The sequence below is a fragment of the Nelumbo nucifera genome, chromosome 4 (genome assembly GCF_055504915.1).
Source record: "Nelumbo nucifera cultivar China Antique chromosome 4, China Antique-T2T, whole genome shotgun sequence".
In the NCBI taxonomy this organism is placed as follows: domain Eukaryota; kingdom Viridiplantae; phylum Streptophyta; class Magnoliopsida; order Proteales; family Nelumbonaceae; genus Nelumbo; species Nelumbo nucifera.
Genome location: NC_142652.1, coordinates 32,885,043 through 32,906,637, shown reverse-complemented (window position 1 = coordinate 32,906,637; position 21,595 = coordinate 32,885,043). Strand labels below are relative to the sequence as shown.

The following is a 21,595-nucleotide window of genomic DNA, read 5'->3' as shown; positions in this document are numbered from 1 at the left end:
TTTATGACAAGCGCGTCATCGTGGGGGTAGTGGACACCTCGCGCATCGTCTTCCGTGAAGAAGATCGGTTCTTCTGTCTTTGGCCTCTTTGGAGGGTCCTGTTCTTCTCGGGCTGCCTTGCGAACTGACGTTCGGGCTGTTGCCGAAGTACACCCTGCCACCACCGAACCTCCCACTATTACATGGATGGTTCCCCGAACTGGCCTCTCTTCCGGAGGTTGCCGTTGCAACGCTTCAACTGGTCTACTACTGGATTCGGGGGCATCCTTTCCGTGCTCCCCTTGCCGACCTGCCTTATTGTTACTATTATTATTATGCTGTACAAAATTTCTCAAGTACCCGCGACGGATGAGTCACTCTATCTCGTCCCGGAGATTATTACACTGTTCGATACTATGACCGTGATCTCTATGAAAACTACAGTACAAATTTTTATTTCTCTCGTTTGGATTCCCCTTTAGGCGAGGCGACCACTTTACGTATGGGGCGTCTTTGATTGTCATCAAGATTTCGGTCCGCCTCGTGTTTAACGGTGTGTAATCTGTCCGAACTGCTAAGGGAGCTCGGGATGGCTGGCTTGGCTTCGCCTCTCGGGCCAGGTTTCTCCTGTCACCTTGGTTGGAGGGCTCACCTTCTCTTTTCCTTTTCTCGACCCCGCCTTCGGTCCTTTGGTTGATCTCTTCCTCTGTTCTCATGAACTTGTCCGCGAGCTTGAGGAATTCGGCCACGGTCGCGGGCTGGCTGGCTACCATGTGCCATTTGAACTCCTTGTGCGTTACTCCTCTCTTGGCCGCCGCGAGCTGTACCGCGGGGTCTAATCGCAGTATCTGCAGGCACGCTTCATTGAACCGCTTGATGTAGCCCCGGATGGATTCTCCTTCTTTCTGGACTACTCCAAAGATGCTTTCCTCGGCTTTGGGGCACCGCTTGCTGGTAACGAAGTGTGCGGTGAAGACCTGCACGAACTAGGTCTAGCTTCTTATTGACCCGGGGGCTAGGTTCCTGTACCAGGTGCGGGCCACCCCCCTGAAGGTGGTGGTGAAGGCCACGCACATGGACGATTCACTGGCCCTAGCGAGGTGCATTTGGGACTGGAAAGCATCGACGTGGTCGTTGGGGTCAAAGGACCCATCATACTTGTCCAAAGGTGGGAGCTTGAAGTCTCTGGGCATGGGGACTACTAGGAGTTCTGATGCGAGGGGGGAGGGAACTAAGAGAATTGGGGCGGCTTTTACCTCATCCGAGCTCGTCTCTTCCCTACCTCTGAGCTCGGGCAGGACACGGGTGGCAGTTCGGCAACTTCCCCGGCGCCTTCATTGTCGAGTGGGCCTGGTACTGGCGCTGCTGGCCTCTGTGTTGCCGAGCTCGATGGGCCCGGAATGTTGGTAGTCTGCTGCTAGGGCGCTGAATCGGTTCTCTGTGAGCGGGAACTCAGGCTTGGAGTGCCAAGGTGCTGACTTTGTGGGCGAAGTTCCCGACCCGCCTGCGAGCTGCGAGGCGGGGGTGGTTTTCCTTTCCCTTCGGCCTGGGGATGAAGCCTGGCTGTTAGGGGGGTTCTGGAGTTGGGAGGCTTCTCCTCGGTGAGGGCGTCCACCCTGAGGGGAGGCCTTAACCGGCTTCGGAGCAGGGTGCCGGGGTGGAAGCAGTGACTGGTTCGGGGGTAGTTGGGGGAACTGCTGTTGATAGTGATGTTGAGAGAGGTGGTGTAGTACTTGGTGCTGCTGGAGTTGATGCTGTTGGAATTGTTGCATTTGGGCTTGCATTGCCCGCATGCATTGCATCAGATCGTCAAACTGGTTCTGGCGGGTCGCCAGGGGGACAGCAGTTGGTTCAGCAAAAGTTGTTTCGATAGGGAGTGGAAAGGGGACGTTCATGGCAGGAAGGTTTACGGGCGCCACTGTTTGTGGCGCATTCAAGCTGGGGATCCCATCCACCGGGAGGGGGATGGTGAACTGTTCGATGCACACTACGGGGACTTGGAGTTGTTCCCCGGTGGCGTTCATCTCTGTGCCACGTCCGACATTGCTGGAAGAAGCCATGAGTGTTAAGGTTTTGGAGAAAAAAAAAAGAAGAGGTTATGAGAGTTTTAAAGGGAGGCTTTTAGAAGCTTTCCCACAGACGGCGCCAATTGATGGAGCGCAATCCGGCCGGTCCTAGCTATCAATGACCTTGCCTCTGAACGGAGCTACAGGGAAACTGAAATGGAGAAGATGAGGAAGCTCCGGGGGGAACTCGGTGTGATTGCTCCGAAGCTCAAGTTAGAACTCTCTCAAAGGCAAGATAAAACCAGATGGTGCAAAATTCACATACCTCGTTCTTGGGGGGTAGGGAGCCTTTTCTAACCACCTCGCGCACTCACTTCTAAGCTTCTGTCAGATCGGGTATGATTACTTCTGAGCTCCTGCCAGTTCGGATGTCATCCCCTCTGCTAGACAGAACCGCCACTGCTCTCTTTGTCGGAGCCGTCTCTGCGGCTGGCGATGACGGTGGCAGGTGGCCGTTGAAGTGCGGCTCTCAAGCGTCAGATCCCACGTCAGGTGCGCCGCCCTTGGATACGGACCTCCTCGGTGTTAGTTATGGTACGTTTGTTCAGTTCGGTATCCTGGAGGCGAAGTGCTGGGGTGGTGAGCGAGGTGAAGTCTTGAGTTTGGATAGGGGAGTGTCCCAAACTGCAATGGGGCGGGCCAGTTCGGGTTGTTGCCTTGTGTGAGGCTCGGGGCCTAAGGGAGAGTTTGGGCTCCTTGTAGGGAGTTCGGGCCCCTAGTAGGGAATTCGGACTACTGGTAGGGAGTTCGGACTGTTGGTTCCTCCCTTCGGTGCTCGCGCCTTGGGTGCGCTGTTGTGCCGAGTTGTTGCCTTTGCCACGTGTTGAGTGATTACGAGGTTGGGCCAAATCTTCCTTCATCACCATCAACAACCGGCGGCAGCTGATCATGTAATGTTTCCTTTAAGCAAAGATTAGCGGCAGCTGTAGCGAGCAGAGATCGATGGCCACTCATCCAAGCTAAGTGAACCCGTAGGTACAAGGGATAAAAAGGTAACTTTGTTAATCAATCAAATATTTGAGTTAAAGGGTAAAGCGGACATTTTAGACTTTCCATCCATGTTTAAAGGCACTGATAAGACTTAGACAATTGTCAGGAACAATAAAAGCAGCATCACTCAATTTTCAAATAGTAAGGGTACATTTAGTCAATTAGCTAAACCATAAGGGTAGTTTAAGAAATTTACCCTTTAATTTAATTGTTGATTTCCTTGAAAATGAGACCGGATCTACTCCTCAAAGAGGGTGCCTCACACGCACATCTTACCATGCATTGGGGACATTTCTCGTACTTTTAAGTTATTATTCACTAGAAATGTTCCCAATGCACGGTGGATGTGCATGTGAGGCGCCCAAGTGTGAGGAACAAATCCCGCCTCCTCGTAATTGGATTTATTCTTCACAGAGCGCGAAATTGGATCTATTCCTCACAAATAGGCGCCACTGTGCATTAAGAACATCTCCCGTGAATAATAACTAATAAGTAAGGGAGATGTTCCTAATGCATGGTAGGACGTAGGTGTGAGGAGCAGATCCAGCCTCCACGGACCGCACCTCATACTAATCTTACAGTAAATCACATCCGTGCATTGAAAACATCTTCCCACACTTAATAATGGGAAAACCTATGATGCAAAAAATATGATACGAAGAAGTACCAATCAGCCCAGCTCAGAATTTACTAGGCCCCAAGTACAGGAGAATGCATTCTGACCGTGAATTGTGGTTTATAGGGGGAGAGGGCTAGTTTACCGGGGGGCTGGAATTAAGAATTGTGCATTGTGTGTCTCCGTATTTCTCCGTTTTTTATATTATATCTTTTCCGTATCATTATCGGATCCGTAATAATGTGTGACTGTAACCAACTTAAACGTGTTAAGATATTGTCCTCAAGATTCTCTTTTGTCTCTGGTCGAAGTTCGCCTTCGAACTATTACTACACGTTTTATATTAGAGCAATACTGCAATGGGAGACATCCATCGTTGTTACAATGAGATGAGATCTCCTCCATTCAAATTCAATTGCCACGTGTCGCTCCAGAGACGAGATCTAGATCAACCATCAATTCCGCATCTAAAAATTTCAATTTTCTATTCAAACAATGGGTCCCGATCTTCTCTACTTAGACACATGGCAGCTTAAAAGGGTATCTCACGGAGAATAGAATGAGAGTTCCCACGACACCGGGTCTGCTCCTTCCTCATGGCGCCTTACACCGACCTCAATACACGGTGGGATCGTTGTGAGGCGCTATGTGAGGAGCAGATCCCACCTCGGTTCCCACATGGTAGTACGCCTCTAATATACTATTTTATTCCGACGATACGTGTTTGAATGCGTATAAATATACGGTATCGATATTTTCGGTATCCTATAAAGGCCTTCCTCTTCTCCTTAGGCCAAGCAAAAAACAGAAAGCGGGAGAGCGTCTGAGCGCCTGAGTGCGAGAGAGAACGAGCGGAGAGGAACGAGAGGAAGGAATTCGAGTTGAGTCATCACGGCTATACTTGGAGCCGTCGGGTGGAATCTCCACCACGAGGAGAATCCATCTCAAGTGGACCAATTTCAGAACTTTCTTGTAGAGAAGAGAATTCCTTCCCCTCACGGTGGTAGGGGTGCTCTACCCTCCGAAGGCGGAAGCCCCTCCGATCTCCTCTTCCTCGCCGGCGGTGGTGGTCTCTTCCCCTCCTTCCCCCTAACCCATCTCCCCTTTTCCACCTTTTCCGTTCGGGTCGAATAGGGGGGCTAATAACAGCCACTGACCTACCTAACTTTTTTCCGATATTCACGTCGTCGTGACCTTGTTTGTCCGAGAAACCAACTGGTTTTTTGTCCACGATGTTGACCATTAAAAGGGTCCCCACCGTCGTCTCTAACTTCCAGGAAGAAAGCCCTGAAGCACTCGGTTGCGGCCGGAATTGCCTCGGCAAGTGTTGCGTACCCGGTAAGGCTAAGACCCTTCTCTGGTTCCATGTTTGATCTCTCAATTGCATAGAAATTTTAGAAATTTTGAAATGGGTCTTCGTTAATTGTTCAGTGTCGAAACTTCCTCTCTACGCTTTCAAAAGAGATGGCAGCGATTCGATCAAAGGCGAGGGAGCAGTCCAATCCGAGGAGAGCAACCAGGTTTGTTTCCTCAACGATTTGCTGCTGGGGCAGTGGGAGAACCGGATGAGCCAAGGCCTCTTCCGCTACGACGTGACGACCTGTGAGACCAAGGTTATTCCTGGGGATTATGGTTTCATTGCGCAGCTCAACGAAGGTCGTCACCTGAAGAAACGGCCAACCGAGTTCCGTGTCGACCGGGTCCTCCAGCCCTTTGATGAGAAGAAGTTCAATTTCACTAAGGTGGGCCAAGAAGAGGTACTCTTCAGGTTCGAGGAGGGTGAGGACGATGAGACTAAGTATTTTCCCAATGCGCCTGTCGGCCAGAATTCCAAGTCTCCCAGCGTCATTGCCATTAATGTATGCCCAATTCGATTTCAGATTATTTCATCTCTGATGGTGGTAGAATCTGTAAGACAATTAGTTGTGAAATCGCTCTGTTTGATTTGATATTTGTTCCATCTGGTTTTCAGGTTAGCCCCATTGAGTATGGACATGTACTTCTGATTCCCCGTGTCCTCGATTGCTTGCCTCAGAGGATTGACCATGAAAGCTTCTTGCTTGCTCTTCATATGGCAGATGAAGCAGCAAATCCATTCTTCCGGCTGGGCTACAACAGCTTGGGTGCCTTTGCCACCATCAATCACCTCCATTTCCAGGTAGATAACTACTACGGTTGATTGCATGATCTTGTTTCACAGAAATTCCTACCTGTTGTCTTTATTAGCAGTAGTTGTTCAGATTGGTTCAATTTATGTGTACAATCGACAATTTATTCCATTGCCACAGGCATATTACCTGTCGGTTCCCTTCCCGGTCGAGAAGGTCCCAACTCAGAAAATTATCACGGTGAAGAATGTACCAGATAATGGGGTGATAGTGTCCAAACTGTTGAACTATCCAGTTAGGGGACTGGTTTTTGAGGGTGGAAAAACAATGAAAGATCTGTCTGATGCTGTCGCTAGTTCTTGCATCTGCCTCCAAGATAACAACATTCCATACAATATTCTCATCTCTGATTGTGGCAAGCGGGTCTTCCTTTTCCCTCAGGTAATTTGTTGCTACCCAAACTCCGCTTCAGATGCAATCTTAAATTGGCGGCTCATTTTGCAATTACTTTACTTGAGGCTGCAGATATCTTTGTTGTATCTAACTAATTAGCACAGATTATGAAGCTATGTTGGGTTATATCTACATATTCTGAATGATTCATTAATATGACTACCCCCAGGAAAATTTGGAATGTTTACGTGCACTGAAGACTTCTCTACAAAATCATTAGATCAGTGTAATAATCCTTTTGCATAATGTCATAGTTTTATAATCATTTAAGACAGAACAAGAAAGTCTACTGATCAAAAAAAAAAAAAAACATAGAAAAAGAATGATTATAGTTAATATTACAGTATTACCTAAGAGGTTCAGTGTAAGTTGCTTCTTGTGTTCATGGAGCTAGATCATCCGGTTGTAGTCTATCTCTTACATGGATTGCAGTCCAGCAACTGCACCTGTAAAACAATTTGATCACTGAACCCTGGTCAAAGACCAAAGTTTCGGTTGATTTTTAGGTTAACAAATAGTGAAAAGCTTGCATCAGCCAACACTCTTTAAGGCTATGTTTGGTTTGAAGGAAAAGGCAGGGAAAGGAAGGGAAAGACAGGGAAACCAATACAAGGTTTGTAAAGGTTTCCCTACCTTTCCCTTCCTTTCCCTATATTTTTCTTCAAACCAAACATAGCCTAAGGGTTTCAAGTTTATCCTTTTCTCTAGCCATTGGAGTAGTATTTTGTCGATAGACTTTGTATTGTAAGGCTTTTCCTTCTGAAAGTACTATTACTGCTTTATTGTAATCGGCTGTTTAGGAAGCCTCTCCCTCAGCAGCCTTTATCCTTTTCTTCTACTGATAGAAAGCCCACCATTTCTGAAAAAAAAAATGTTAGGGTGTGGCTAGAAAGTAGAAACATATGACCCACATAAATGAGGTTAGCATCACCTTACAGCTTGCCTCAAAAAAGTTAGGCCACATTGTGGGAAATCATCCCTGTTCTACTTGTTCTTTTTTAATCATATAAAACATGGTAATATTGTTACATCTTACCTAATTATCCTGAAATGAGACACTATAATTGACCAAATGGTCCATGATTTGAATAATGTCAAATATATAATGTATTTTTAATCTAATTGCTCTCTATACATTAGATCTGATCAGTGTTTACGTGAAAAATAAAACAAAATAAGATTACAACATGTGATTTTCATCGAGTATTATATTAGTGTTTCGTCTTAATTCTTATCTTCATTGAAGAAGAAGACAACTTGTAACCAAAGAAAAAGGAGAAAGACAACACTTAAAATATATAAGCAGGTAGGTTTCACTGTTTCTAGTCAGAATTCTTCAAACTCTTCCTAACCAGCTGCTGTGTTCACTCAGTCAAGTCACAGGAATTTTGTTAAACTGTGATTACAATCTAGATGCTTGCATTAACAAATGAAAAAACTAATCGACTGCTGCCAATGTTTGAATAGTGTTATGCAGAGAAGCAGGCACTTGGAGAAGTGAACCAGGAGCTTCTAGACACCCAAGTAAACCCTGCAGTGTGGGAGATAAGCGGGCACATGGTGTTGAAGAGGAGGAAAGATTATGAAGATGCATCAGAGGACTATGCTTGGAGGCTCCTGGCTGAGGTCTCTCTCTCAAAGGAGAGGTTTGAAGAGGTGAAGGCTTACATATTGGAAGCTGCAGGGTTGCAAGAGGCTTGTGTGGAGGTGGCCAATGTTGGAAACGAGGAGCAGGAAGAAGCTCCATTTGAGGCTCCAGGGCCAACCCCCACTCCACATTTTCCCCAGGATTGTCTGGTGCTGCAGTGATGCTTTATGCTTGGTCTATTTTAATGGTTTTTGTATATATTTGAGGCTCTAGGGCCAACCCCCAACCCACTTTACCCCAATACTTGTTTGGTGCTGCAGTGAGCTTTTAGTATATTTTAAAGGTTTGTGTAGTCAAAGGCATCTTTTGCTTGGTCTCCATTAAATAAAACAAGCGGTTGATGATCCATGCAGTGGTAGTATGGGTCTGCAACTGCAAGAGGGCACTCTTGATTAATAGTTGTGTTTGTATTTGCAGTAATCCTTGTACATGCACCAGTTTGTAACCAGTTATCCGGTTGCAAATAATTGGCAGTTTGTTCCAATTGTTTAGAGTTTTGATATTTTCTCTTAAAAAATATCGAAAGTGTAGATTTGTGAAGGAGAGAAAGAAATAAAAAAAAAAGAGCGATTAAAAGCCAGAAAGATATCTCCGTGATTATCGCAGTTATTAGTCACTGTCAAGTGTATCAGAGCCACCCAAGACCAAGCCACCGCCCCCTCTCCTTTTATTGTTATTGGAATATAACTTTGCTCTTTTTACGTGATAAATTTGGGCTAGATTTGGTACACGTTTAGCATCGATGCTGCAGATACCAGAAACAGGGATTTTTTTTGTTTGGAACTTTGGATACGTTGCTGCCTTTCTGAGCAACAATACTTTCTGATTGGTATCAGTTATCTGTTTTCAGTACTGGTACTCATTATAGAAAGTCTATGCATTAGTACCTAACGTTTTTGTTGGCAGTTCTAGACAAATAGACATTTGTTGAGTACTGTTTTTTCTAAGGTGGTGTTGATGTATCACCATTTTCTGGAGCAATGACATCAATGCCAAACAGATGCTTGATCTCATATTTAGGTGGTATTTGGTATAATTTCTGTTTATTTAATAAATGGTGTCATGTTACATCAATCATTGGGGAAAGCTTTATTTTAACACTTCTCCCAATGTTAAATTTGCTGATGTGATATCTAATGGTTCTTAGTTGTTAATAAACAGTTTATCAAAAAATATTCTTGTTTTTGAAGATAAATTAAATATAAAAATTTATTTTTATTTTTTTATTTTTTTTTTGAAGCCCATGGGCTTAACATTAATCCACACTCCCCAAGAGATGGAGGAAAGACCAAGAAATTCTTATTTAATACAAAAATTTACTTGATAAGCGAAAACTGTATTTTTGATAGATGAATTCTTATTTAATCCGGAGGAACGAGACGCACATCAAATAACCAACTGAAATATTAGAAAGATTGGCCTATAGGCCCATTATTGTATCATTGGTACGGGTCCCAATACATATAATATATATATTAGATTTTATATGTATTTTTTTTTTACCACTCTTATCTATTTGAGTCTTTAAATGTAATATCATGGTGTATGTTTGAAATTTACCCAAAGTTTGCTTATTGAAGTTTTTCTCAAACTTTCCACTTGTTATTGGTTTTTTTCAAATGTGTTTTGACACGTATCTTAAAGCCGATTTTTTTTTTTTTTTTTTTTAATATTTGCTATACCACCTTAAATTGAAATAGGATTATTGAACACAATAACTGTTTGGCAGGCTCTTGAAAGGACACCACTCATAAAATACATAATTTTTATTGTGGGTCCTAAGCATTTTATGACTAACGTGGGACTTTGTGATTGGTTCAACAGCCTGAACTAGGAGTGGAAAAATCATACTACTTTAGGGTATATTTAGTTTCCCTGTTGGTTTTTCTATCTTTCTTTCCCTTTTCCTACCTTTTTCTTCAAACCATACATAACCTTAAAGTTTAAACCTTAGAGGAGTCAATTTGAAAGAAGCATAAAACCTTAGAAGTGAAAAAGGAAAGTATGGATGGAACATTCATTTTACGGTAAATGGAATTTCAACATGTTGTAGTGTTGTTTGTGCATTTTCTCTAGAGTTCCGCACTTTTTCTTTGTTCTATTTTTCTTCCTCACCATCCCGACCTGTTGATCGTTGTTTGGGATTAGGGTTTTTTTTTTTCTTCAGTTTGAGGCTTTGATTAGAGTTTTTTTTTTTTTTTTTTTTTGCATTGGCAAGTCATCCAATTGTTATTTTTTTTGGAATTATTTGTCTTCGCGTGTGTGTTTGGAGTTTTGATCTGTGAGGGTTTTCAGTTGGGGTTTTAGGTTTTTGAGTGTTGGGGATTTTGGTTTCTCTTGTGAATGATGTTTCATCTTAAGCTTCCATTTTGGTTGGGGTTTTGGGTTTTCAAGTGTTTGGGGATTTTGGGATATATATTTATTTATTTATTGTTTTTATATTTTAACATAAATTGTAATTAATTTATAATATTTTGGTTGATGTTGTGACTAAGGATAACTAAGCGGGTAAGGGTGTAAACAGATTGAATTCGAATTGAATCAAGCAATATCCGAATTCAAATTCAATTAGAAAATTTGATATCTGAACTCGATTCAATATCTAACGGATATTGAAAATTAATATTCGAATTCGATTAAATATTTGAATATTCGATTCATTTTGAATTCGACCAATTAATTATTTTACATAATTAATAAATATATAAAATAAATATTTTATTTATATAAAGTATATAAATATATAAATTAGTTATTATATATAAAAAATAATATTCAATTGAATTTAGATATATATCGAATCGAATCAAGTCATATCTGAATTTGACCGATTAAATATTTCAATTATTCAAATTTGACTCAATTATATCGAATCTTGAATTCAAAATCGATTTTCGAATACCATTGACACCCCTATAAGCAGGTAGTCACATGCAGTACCAATGTTGGGTCTGGTAAGGGTGCCATTAAGCTAGTGTTGCTCCTTCAACTAATGAATGTTTAGTGTAGCCAAACCAACACTCCTTATCCTGTTTGAACCGTTATCAATGGTTCTGTTTGTTTTGGATTAATTCGTCTGATTCAATTGACTATCTACAATGAATTGTATGCAATGATGATTATTTGATTAATGCATAATTCAACTCATATTGACATTTTTTTTATGATTTTTTTGCTTGCATGTCTAATTCTCTCACTCGCTTGATGATCAAGCATAGCCCATATATCAAGGTTCAAAAAATTGACATGTATCGGCCCATCGATTGATACATATCATATCAGGAGCACCCCGATACGCCCCTACAGAGGGTGTTTCAGGGTTCTGACTGGTTCAGGGGTGAAGGAACCTTAAACCGCCCCCTGAACAGATTTTGAAAAAAAAAATAAAAAAAAAGTATTGATATTGCCCGATACACCCCTACCAGCGTATCGAGCATATTGATATTTAAAACCTTACCATATATTGCACCCAATCCCAAATATACACCTTGAATTCCCATACCAGCCCAATCTAGTTTGTATGATTGGGTTCAACTACTATAGTGTAGTCCAGTTTGGCTCTTCCAGTTTTATTCTATGTACATGTAGGAGCACAAGTCAAGTGGGCTTGGCCGGGTTTTAGCTCAACTTAGGCCCAACCCTAAGAATTGGACCTGTAGGTATAAAAATGCGAAAATGGTCCAAATTCTAGAAGTAGAGTGTAGGATGCTGGAAAAAACAAGGCATCAAAGATAAGACTGGATTGGGAAGATGAGAATAGAACTATCAAGGAATAAAGGTCGAAATGATGCTAGGGCTAGAATGCTCAACTGAGCTGAAGCAGCTCTAGGTAACTCTAGATTAAGTCATTGGAGACAAAACAAAATGACTCCGGAAATATCAATGACTTGACAAATAACCCCCTTTCACATCATGAACCCAACTATTTGTAGATGAAGGACTCACTTCGTGCATGGGCAAGGATCAAGAATTCTAGAACATTCCTTGGGTGGTTAAGGGCTCTGGTCCCTAGGTATGTTCTAATAAGGACACACATGGGCTACGATGCAAGAGCATGTTCATCCTGATTCCCACACCCGTAGACTCCTACCACGTGTCGTCTCAAGGGAGACAAGATTTGCCATACAAACAACCTTTTTAGTTATTTGCTCCCTCGACCATGGCTTGCTTTATTTACTTTGTCTTGCATCCCAAGAAGAGTATCTGCAATTGAGGTCTAAGTGTGAAGAGTGTCCACAACTGGCCTCTGCAGAAATAGTTTATGGTCCTCCTTGAACAAACACTACTAACAACCGTGGAGCCTGTAGTCCTATTGCGGCTAGTCCACGGCAATACTTTAGTATAATCTATCCCCTTACAGGGCCTAAAGCTTGAGCCTGAGGTCAAATCCAAGCTATTCAACTGGAGCCCAGTCCACATTAAAATTTGATGCACTTTGGATTTGGTTCAGGCTTAGACTAGGCTCGAATTGGTCAATTAGCACACACTAAAAATTGATATATACATGCACGCAAATATGTGTCTATATATACACATATACATGTATATAGGCAGTGTTCGGCACCACGTATATCTTATGGATGGGACCGAAACCATGGGATTTGGTCCCATTCGACTAGGTGTGGGTGGGATCGGTCCATGCCAAACCCCAATATATTGTGGACAGGTCCCGTCCACACCCCAATATATCGTCAACAGGAAAAATTCGTAGATACGTCCCGTCTACAGTTTATTTTTTATCACATGCTTCGAACAGGGGTTAGAGGCTGTATAATCTAAGACAGACTACAGATACACAAAGATATACCTTCAATTTTATCTCTGAAATTCCTGTAGTTGCATTTCAACTGTATGATCTAAAATATTATTTTACTTAATTTTTTATTTTTATAAATTTTTAATGTTTTTATCAATAAAATAATATTTTTAAATATTTAAAATATATTTTTTAATTTTTTATTATTTTACTATTGTTTTATAAAAAAATTAATTTTTATTGCAAGGTTTTTAAAATAGACCCAGAGAACGAACCGGTTAGGGGTCCGGTTCCTGGGTCAAACAGTTCAACCACCCGGGTCAGCAGTTGGCTGACCAAATCAACATTTTTTTTTTTGCAAATTTATGATTTTAGAGAAAAGCATAACCGACCACCTAACCGGTTCCCAATTTTTTCGATCCAACCATTTGGTCCAACCCAGTTTTGAAAACCATGATTTATTGGTTAATATTAATTCATTGATGCATTTTTTTAAAATATTTATCATATAAAATGCAAAAATTAGATATTCATAATTAACTATGTATATCATTCATAAAATGTATATGAGATACATGAAATCAAAAAAGTATGATGCGGACTAATCCACACCACGCTACAAAACGCCACTGTGGGTGTGGATTGGTCTAGTTCACATGGTTTGTTCACAGTTAAGAACAGTTGTGGACTGTCGTATGGTGTGGATTCGTCCCTACCACAGGGTGTGGTGTGGACCAGTCCACACCACCAATTTCTCATTTACACCACAGAACACCCCCATAATTAAGCTAGGCTTTGGTTGGGATAAGATCGGATTATGCTCAGGCTGGGTTCAGAATTCCCAAGGGCTAGATCCAAGCCAACCCAAAAAAATTAAAAACCTGAACTTTTGGGCCCAAACCCAGCTCAAGTATAAAAATTTGAAGCCCAACCCTTATAAATTGAGGGTTGAATTGGTCCAGGCTCGGGTTTGGGAACCTATGATGCCGGAAAGGTATAATATCAGAAGAGCAGAAGAGCATTGACCAACCACCCTGATGTTACTACTTTCATGACACCGGTTGATTGGTTGTAAATTTTTCCAGTATCATAGTCAAACCGTTTTTTGTTTGTGGTTCAAAATGGATCCATTGTTTACTTGCTGAAAGGGGCATATCCTCTTCATTCAAATACATTTGATAAAATTGGAGCAGAGAGAAGTTAACATGGCACTTGCACAAGGATGACTCACAAATTGACAAATATTGAATGGATTTTAATATAAAATTTCAAGGCTCTTTTAATGGGTACATTTCTCATATGTTGAAGCATATATTAATGTGGGATTAAAATATATATATATATATATATATATATATATATATATATATATATATATATACATGTATGAGAAGGGCAAAAAGCCTTCAGAATCCCCTAATAATATACCTTTTGTATTACAAAAGAACTACGTTATAATATATGAAATGACAGGAAGGATATACATAGATTACAGACAGAGAAACGGCTTACTTCTTCAATATATCTGAAACATTCTTTCGGGTGCTAACAACAACTGGTGACGTGGAAAACCCATTTCTTTTATCCGAAACCAATAGGTGATCACTTCGCCTGATATTCTCTTGGTCTTCACTAGATTCACTGGGAGATGACCCCATGATCTGAACTGTTAAGCTTCCAACTACAATGAACCAAGGCCGAAAATATAGTTAAAACATTTTCAGTTTACAGACACAAAATTGTCAGTTTTAGATAGAGAAAAAACAAGTGACCATATAAGTGGAAAGAGTGAGATAACTGAACACCTGTGGTGCTGCCAGGATGCAGATTGCAATATAAACCCTAGAAAACAGGTTAATAATGACAATGCTCTGGGAATGAGATAGTTATCACTTATCACATGTAAGGGATATATGTTAATCTATCTATTCATCTGGGCTATCTGTTAATCCATCTATTCATCTACATGAAGACAAGACCCCAACATCCCTCAAAAAATCAAAACAATCAGGTAGCCCCCAGCTCTTGCTGGAAACCAGAAGATTATAGGAAAACTCATGTTCAGTTATCTTATAGTTGCTGATATTAATCAGTTTAACAGTAACCTGCACGTATTGGTTTGGCTAATGTATTGAAATTATGCCTTTATTTTCTACACTCTCAAGTCTCTAGGATCATTGTAAGGTAACCTATCCAAGTAGAAAAATAAGAGTCATTTCAAGACAATAGATTGATTACTTTATTGCAATGTTTATTTGTTTAATCATTAAATGGTCCTCCTCAAAGCTTAGTACTTTGAAATTTTGAACTACCATTTCTTGATTTCATCCAATAGATTAATGAAATAGTTCATGAATTATTGAGGGGGTTTTTCTTTTCTTTCAAAGTCCGCATAAATGATTAGTCTTTCTTGATGTTCAAGAGAAGATTTGGTGGCATCAACAAATTATTTGTCATTTACAGTGTTTTAAAAGCGCAAGGCGTAACGTGAGGCACACACCTTTTTGAAGCAAGGTGCAAAATTACAAAAAAAAAAAGCTAAAAATTCAAAAAAAAAAGTCAGAAAATTCAAAAAAAAATGCAAAAAAAATCAAAAATAATAAACATAACATTAATAAAAAATATAAACTTAAATTTTAAAATAAATAATTTAAAAACCTATTATCTAAAATTAAAATACATAAGCACAACGTGTAAAGCATATTCAAATGAAAATTTAAAAATAAAAGCAAATATATAAAGCATTTTCAAGCATATAAAACCCACAATCTCTTTTTCTTCCTTAGTTGCATTACTTCAAGTAGCTAATGTGATGTAAAACATATTGCATTCTTGATTCTACAAGTTGCCTTTGTACCATGCCCCTCGAGGCAAGCCTGAATAAGTCCATGTTAGGGTCTTAAATTCTTATTTTCTCACATAAAAAATAATGATTTTATAACTTTAATTGCCTTTTAAGAAGATATTTTATTAGAAGGAATGAATGAACAACATTAGCAAATAGGGGGTTCACCAAGCGCGCACACCTAGGATGAGGCGCAAGGCACACTAGGCGTGCGCCTAGGAGTCTAGGACCTGGGCGAGGCACATACCCTGGAATGAATGAACAACATTAGCAAATAGGGGGTTCACCAAGCGCGCACACCTGGGATGAGGCGCAAGGCACACTAGGCGTGCGCCTAGGAGTCTAGGACCTAGGCGAGGCACATACCCGGGAATGAATGAACAACATTAGCAAATAGGGGGTTCACCAAGCGCGCACACCTGGGATGAGGCGCAAGGCACACTAGGCGTGCGCCTAGGAGTCTAGGACCTGGGCGAGGCACATACCCTAAAATGCACCTTGTCTCTATGCCTAGGCGTGGCTGAGGCGTGCCTTTTAAATCATTGGTAATTTCAATGGTTAAGTTTCCTAAAAAAAACTTAAGATTATACAACAAATAAAATCAGCAAGATAAGAGGTCATGTCATCTTACCAAGTATAAGGGCAGCACCAATCCATCCAACAACACCCCACCTCTCACCAAGTAGAAACCAAGCAAAACCGGCACCCCATACTGGTTCCAAACCATAAACAATGGCAGTTTCTGTTGCTGATATGTCACGCATTGCAGCCATCTATACAACCAAATTTTAAGCCCCATTAAAAATAATAGAAAAAGATACTAGTTGTTTGTACAAAGTTCTGTTAATTTTAAAAGAGGGGAGACATGAATGTTTAAATCAAACAGTTCTGTTCTACAATCTATAGTTGAACTGAAAAAGTTATACCTCTATCCATAAGCATACCCCAGTTGAAAATACTCCTGTATAGAGTGCAGGTATCCATGGAAAAGTAACTATCGAATCCCACACCATTGTCCACGTCCAGGATGCTGGGTCCCATTCTTGCATGCCACTAAACCAGCCTCCTATAAAATACCACATTGTTGACAGTAAAGCAACGACACATACCTGAATTAAAACACAGAGATGTCAAACCATGCATGAAACCAATGCCTGATAAACTATAGAATCCAAAATTTATACATGGAAATTTGTAGAGGAACCTTATGGGAATAATTCACCATTCTGAGGAAACTAACCTCATATCCAAGGAGTGGTAAAAAATTTTCCTTCTTTGTACTTCGTGAGATATGCTCTGTTCTCAGCATGTGGATCCCAAAAAATACTGCACTCAAAAAGTTCAAAAGATCCCCAACCTGAAATAGATTAACATAAACTGGTAAGCTTTTGAACTGCCACCAATATTAAAGAATTGGCAATGGGTCATGCAATACATACACAGGGAGGAGATCCACTTGATTCCAGCATTGTCAACCCCAAGACGGACATTAGAGCTCCAAACCAGGTTCGGGCTGGCACTGTTGCTCCTAGCATGCCATCTAGCAGTGGTACAACAATTACCTGCTCAAATCACCCAGAATAGTTTTAAAACATGCTCTTTCTTTCCCTAGAGAGCAATAAATTACTTAATGATACATCAAAAGTGCATGACATTCAGATAATCTGAACTAAGTAACTTACTGTGAACAAAGAAAGAAATGATGCACGCCCAACATCAGATGTAAGTAGCCCAAGGGCTTGCATAAAGTAGCCCAAACTGACCCAGAATCCCAACTCCATCCCTGCAGTCCGGGTCTGAACATCATCTCGTGACCGTAAAACAAATGGTAAAAATGGGATTGCTGAAACAGCAAATCGCACAACTGTAAAGGCTGCTGGATCCATGATCGCTTCAGCATCTTTCAACACTAGAACTTCACTCGCTGAAACATGAGATCAATACGAATCAAAGAAAGATTGTAAGATGGATTATACAAAAACTTAATTACAAATGTATTATGATAATGAAACTTTGCTAGTTGTAATAAAGACACAGATCAGTGGGATTGAAATACAAGTTCCAGCAAAACTGAAAACTTCAAGAGCAACCCAATTCCTCTAGAATCTTTTTGAAAAGTTCCATATCTACTAGATATGCCATGTATGCAGGTAAGAGAACTTGTAGTTGACTACTTTGCCACCCACGGCAACACAGCACGTACTAGATACCTCAAATCTAACCTTGTCACCTGATAACTCGCAAAGGTACAAATCCTAATCATCCCCATTCAGTTCATATTATTAAGACCATTTTTTCATTACCAGGAGATAATAAAGAAAACAACCAACAAAACAAATTCTAAAAACGCAGCAAATTAACATAAAATTAAGCAATTCAAGGCAAAATTAGGCAATTTGTTCTCAGTAGGCCAACATTGAACCTTGAAGTGAACTAAATCCAGATATGGAGACCGGGTAACTACGACCCTACAGAATGAAATAAGCAGCCAAGTTGGGTGGTTTTTTCCATCAAATTCCACCAAAAATACTACTGATTACGATGACCCATATTGAACCAACTACAACAGAGACGATTACCATCCAAATTCTAAACATAATAGCACTATCAAAGGATAAATAAGATAGAGATAAGGGAAGAGGAGAAACATACCATATACAATGGTGATAATATTAAGTAAAACGATGCTCCTGACCTTCCTGGGTGCAAATAAGATCCTCCGCCAAAAGGGTCTTTTTCCGAACAACAATTTTAAACCTTTATGGATTAATTTCCTACCCAAACTACTCACAATCTTAACCTTCGGCTCAACTCTAACTGGTTTTTTGAATTTCGAGGGCAATTCTTCATCCACGGGCAATAAAATGGTTCCTTCAGCCAGTCCGCCCAACTGGGAAGCTTTTCTCTTGACTTCCTTTGCAACAGTAGTGGCAGGAATTTCAAGATTCCACTCTTTTAAAGAAGAAGAAGAAGAAGAAGAAGAGTGGTCTAGAGAGAATTTGGCGTAATGGGTTCTTCCTCTCTTTCTTCTGCGAATAGAGAATGAGAAGATGGAAGAGGTGCGAGAAGACGAGACCGTGAAAGAAGAGTCGCTCGTTGTCTTCCATGACCATCTCCATGTTGACGTTGATGCCATGGACGAGCAGAACCTTCAGGAGAGATCAGAACAGCAGAAATTTCTGAAAATTCGGAGGGAGTAATAAATGGCCCAAACGTCTCTCTGTTTTTAAGCCAGCACCAGAGTTCCAGGTGCCAACCAGTGTAAGGGTAAAATGGTAAACTAAAAAAATCGAGAGGACAAAAAAAATATCGCGATTCAACATATTTAATATTTTATTTATATGATCAGCAGGCAGAGCAAGGAGTGGGTGGTGAAAGACGAGACAAAAGGCTGATATTTATTTGTTATTCACACAGATAACAACGATAGTGAGGAATAGGGGTGGATACGAATCAAGTTATTCACGACTTATTTGGCTTTGTGAAAAGTTCCAATTCGATTTGGTCTAAATGCAATTTTGAGCCAAATTTAAATCCAATTATGCTGCTTCGTTTGGTTTGTGGACAAAGTGGGATGGGATGAGATGAGAAAGTGTGTAAATTTTATTTTCCATTATTTGGTTATACAAGGAAAAATAATGAGAAAATTCATTTTCCTATGTTTGTTTTGTGAGAAAATAATTAAAGGTGGACATGATTTTTTTTGCAACCTTTTGTGTTTTTCTCTCTAGTTTGCCTTATTGTTTTAACATTTCCATCATTCCATGCTTGTACAAGTAGAATTTTCTCTCTCTCTCTCTACATAATCATCTTTGCCATATGCCAAATTGATTATAAACAAGGCTCAAAATATTGATACGCCGGTAGAGGCATATCAGGCTGTATCGATAGTTTCTTTTAGGTTTTACATTTTTGTTTTTTTTTTGGAACCGGTTCAGAGGAATTGGTTTAAGGCCCAGCTACCCTCTGAACCAGTGGCTGACCCAATACAACCCTTGGAAGGGTGTATCAGAAAACCATCGGCACGATATGTATCAATCAATCGATACTTTGAACCTTGACTATAAATAATTAACATAGACTGACTTAGCCTTATTAAGCTTTTTTAGAAGTTGGGTCTGGCATGTTAGGCTTCACGCTAATAAGCCAACAAGCTCTTGTTGCTTTGGTTCTCTCTCTCTTTTATTAGTGTCTTTAGTTCAAGGTTAAGGTTTCACTTAGCATGAGCACATTGTCACATGGGCTGATGGGCATGTCGAACTTTATACGTAATTAAAAAAGAATAAATCTAACTATAAATAAAGCTCTTGGGCATTACTTAACCAAAATGATAAAGGCTAAAGTACAAGTGAAAAGAGTACAAAATCTTTTGTGAGAAAAAAAAAAGGATAAAGGCTAAGTAGAAAGAAGTTTGTCTTCCAGTTGTAAATTTCTGATTAGATTAATTAACTATTTTACAAGCACATTTCACGATGCTACCAAGTAATTACACAGACCTGACCTTTCTATGCGCCAATTTTATGGCAGATGTAATTTCAATTTCTTGCATAAAAGATATGCATCCATGTCCATACTATTCACATGATATTTAGCTTCCTAGATTGTTGGATGACTGTAGGGTGGTTTCATCATTTTAGAAGTCTGAAAACATCCAACAAATGCAGGGTGTGGTCCATACAATTCACATGATATTTAACTTATTGAAATTCTGGAATGTAATTACAGACAATTTATCAACCTTAATCTTCATACATTCACCATAAACTATATACAAATACTTATGCCAAACTAAACTTGCCTACATAAGGCAGCATATGTAAACACAGAATAATTGAAATAACACCTAAGCCCAAATGAGAAAATTTGAATTCAAGAAGTCAACACATAGTCCATGACTTTGTTGCAGCTTGCAGGTTTATCATAGATTTCTACTACAAGTTTGCAACCTCCATTGCTCTATAATGCCAAGTCTTCCTGTAACACAAAAAACATAACAAATAGACCATATAATTATCAAGAGGTTCCATTTTTCTCTTACCACCTCATGTCTTCTTTTTTTTTTCCATCATTTTAGTAGATCTTATCCAACCTAGTCAGCCTCTATAAATCTATGGTTAATGTATAATACTGCAAGGCAGCAACTTTTTTTTCTTTTTGCTATTTTGTTTTCAAATATTGGAGTTGAATATTTATAAACAGAAGCATTGTATTTTAGAAGTATTCTGAAATTAGGATATGGTGTTCTTGAAGTGTGTGTAGCAACAGAAGAGAAAGTCTGAATGTGATCCTATGGGAAGAAAAAGTTGGTCTCCCTCTCCTAGTCAACCATTACAAATAGAGGTTATGTATAGAGTGTCTAATTTTCCGGTCTGCCCCATGTAAGTTGGGATGGATTTATACAAAATAGAACATAAACAAGCATTTGACTATTATGCCTGTGGTACAGAACTGAAGTGTCTCTACCAGGTGAACCTGGTTGAATCCAATCAATTAGATCAGTCTTGTTTCAGAACATTGGTTTAGAGGTATTAAAAAACACCAAATATCATATTCACTATGATCAAAACTATTAAAACAGAAAGCTAACCATGATCACAAACTTCAGCAAACATATTTAATCCGGATATCAAACTTTAGATATATTATAATGCCAAAAATACAGCAATTCAAACTATACGTACATAAATATACACTTTGTGATACTGAAGCAGTATGTCATGATCCCAAGAGACAGTTTGGTGATGACTAATTTGCTTGTACTTAATAGTTCATTGGGTTGTCTTTTAGTCAATGTATAAACACTGAAGCAATTGTAAGCTCCTTAATTGCTTAATGGTTTGATGGGTTAATTCTCAAACAGCTTAATGCTCAAATATATATATTTAATCCGGATATCAAACTTTAGAAATATTATAATGCCAAAAATACAGCAATTCAAACTATACATACACAAATATACACTTTGTGATACTAAAGCAGTATGTCATGATCCCAAGAGACAGTTTGGTGATGACTAATTTGTTTGTACTTAATAGTTCATTGGGTTGTCTTTTAGTCAATGTATAAACACTGAAGCAATTGTAAGCTCCTTGACTGCTTAATGGTTTGATGGGTTAATTCTCAAACAGCTTAAT

At 39.9% G+C, this 21,595-nt stretch overlaps 2 protein-coding genes and 1 non-coding gene across 3 annotated transcripts; 2 read left to right on the top strand and 1 right to left on the bottom strand.

Moving 5' to 3' along the window:
• The first annotated feature begins 4,445 nt into the window (after nt 1–4,445).
• LOC104609968 (GDP-L-galactose phosphorylase 1-like) lies at nt 4,446–8,444 on the top strand. Its single transcript, XM_010276420.3, has 5 exons — nt 4,446–4,989; nt 5,083–5,510; nt 5,624–5,809; nt 5,940–6,200; nt 7,680–8,444. The coding sequence occupies exons 1-5, from the start codon at nt 4,884–4,886 to the stop codon at nt 8,019–8,021; spliced, it is 1,323 nt and encodes a 440-aa protein (XP_010274722.1). The 5' UTR covers nt 4,446–4,883; the 3' UTR covers nt 8,022–8,444.
• A 5,329-nt stretch (nt 8,445–13,773) lies between these two features.
• On the top strand, nt 13,774–13,874 carry LOC148792141 (U6 spliceosomal RNA). The gene has a single exon (XR_016072946.1). It is a non-coding gene; the product is annotated as a U6 spliceosomal RNA (small nuclear RNA).
• Nucleotides 13,859–18,676, bottom strand: LOC104609967 (uncharacterized). The gene is made up of 7 exons (XM_010276419.3): nt 18,114–18,676; nt 17,144–17,385; nt 16,901–17,023; nt 16,702–16,818; nt 16,388–16,570; nt 16,093–16,234; nt 13,859–14,297 (listed from the first exon to the last, which is right to left on the bottom strand). The coding sequence occupies exons 1-7, from the start codon at nt 18,595–18,597 to the stop codon at nt 14,125–14,127; spliced, it is 1,464 nt and encodes a 487-aa protein (XP_010274721.1). The 5' UTR covers nt 18,598–18,676; the 3' UTR covers nt 13,859–14,124.
• Nucleotides 18,677–21,595: the final 2,919 nt, after the last annotated feature.

What these genes read in the sequence shown, in the direction of transcription:
- LOC104609967 (XM_010276419.3), bottom strand. Translation starts at nt 18,597, where the DNA reads ATGGCATCAACGTCAACATGGAGATGGTCATGGAAGACAACGAGCGAC. An exon ending in TACCACTCCTTGGATATGAG is followed by an intron (nt 16,571 to 16,701) that starts GTTAGTTTCCTC and finishes GTTTTAATTCAG; the next exon opens with GTATGTGTCGTTGCTTTACT. An exon ending in GGGTATGCTTATGGATAGAG is followed by an intron (nt 16,235 to 16,387) that starts GTATAACTTTTT and finishes TTGGTTGTATAG; the next exon opens with ATGGCTGCAATGCGTGACAT.
- LOC104609968 (XM_010276420.3), top strand. Translation starts at nt 4,884, where the DNA reads ATGTTGACCATTAAAAGGGTCCCCACCGTCGTCTCTAACTTCCAGGAA. An exon ending in CCAGCGTCATTGCCATTAAT is followed by an intron (nt 5,511 to 5,623) that starts GTATGCCCAATT and finishes TCTGGTTTTCAG; the next exon opens with GTTAGCCCCATTGAGTATGG. An exon ending in TCAATCACCTCCATTTCCAG is followed by an intron (nt 5,810 to 5,939) that starts GTAGATAACTAC and finishes CCATTGCCACAG; the next exon opens with GCATATTACCTGTCGGTTCC.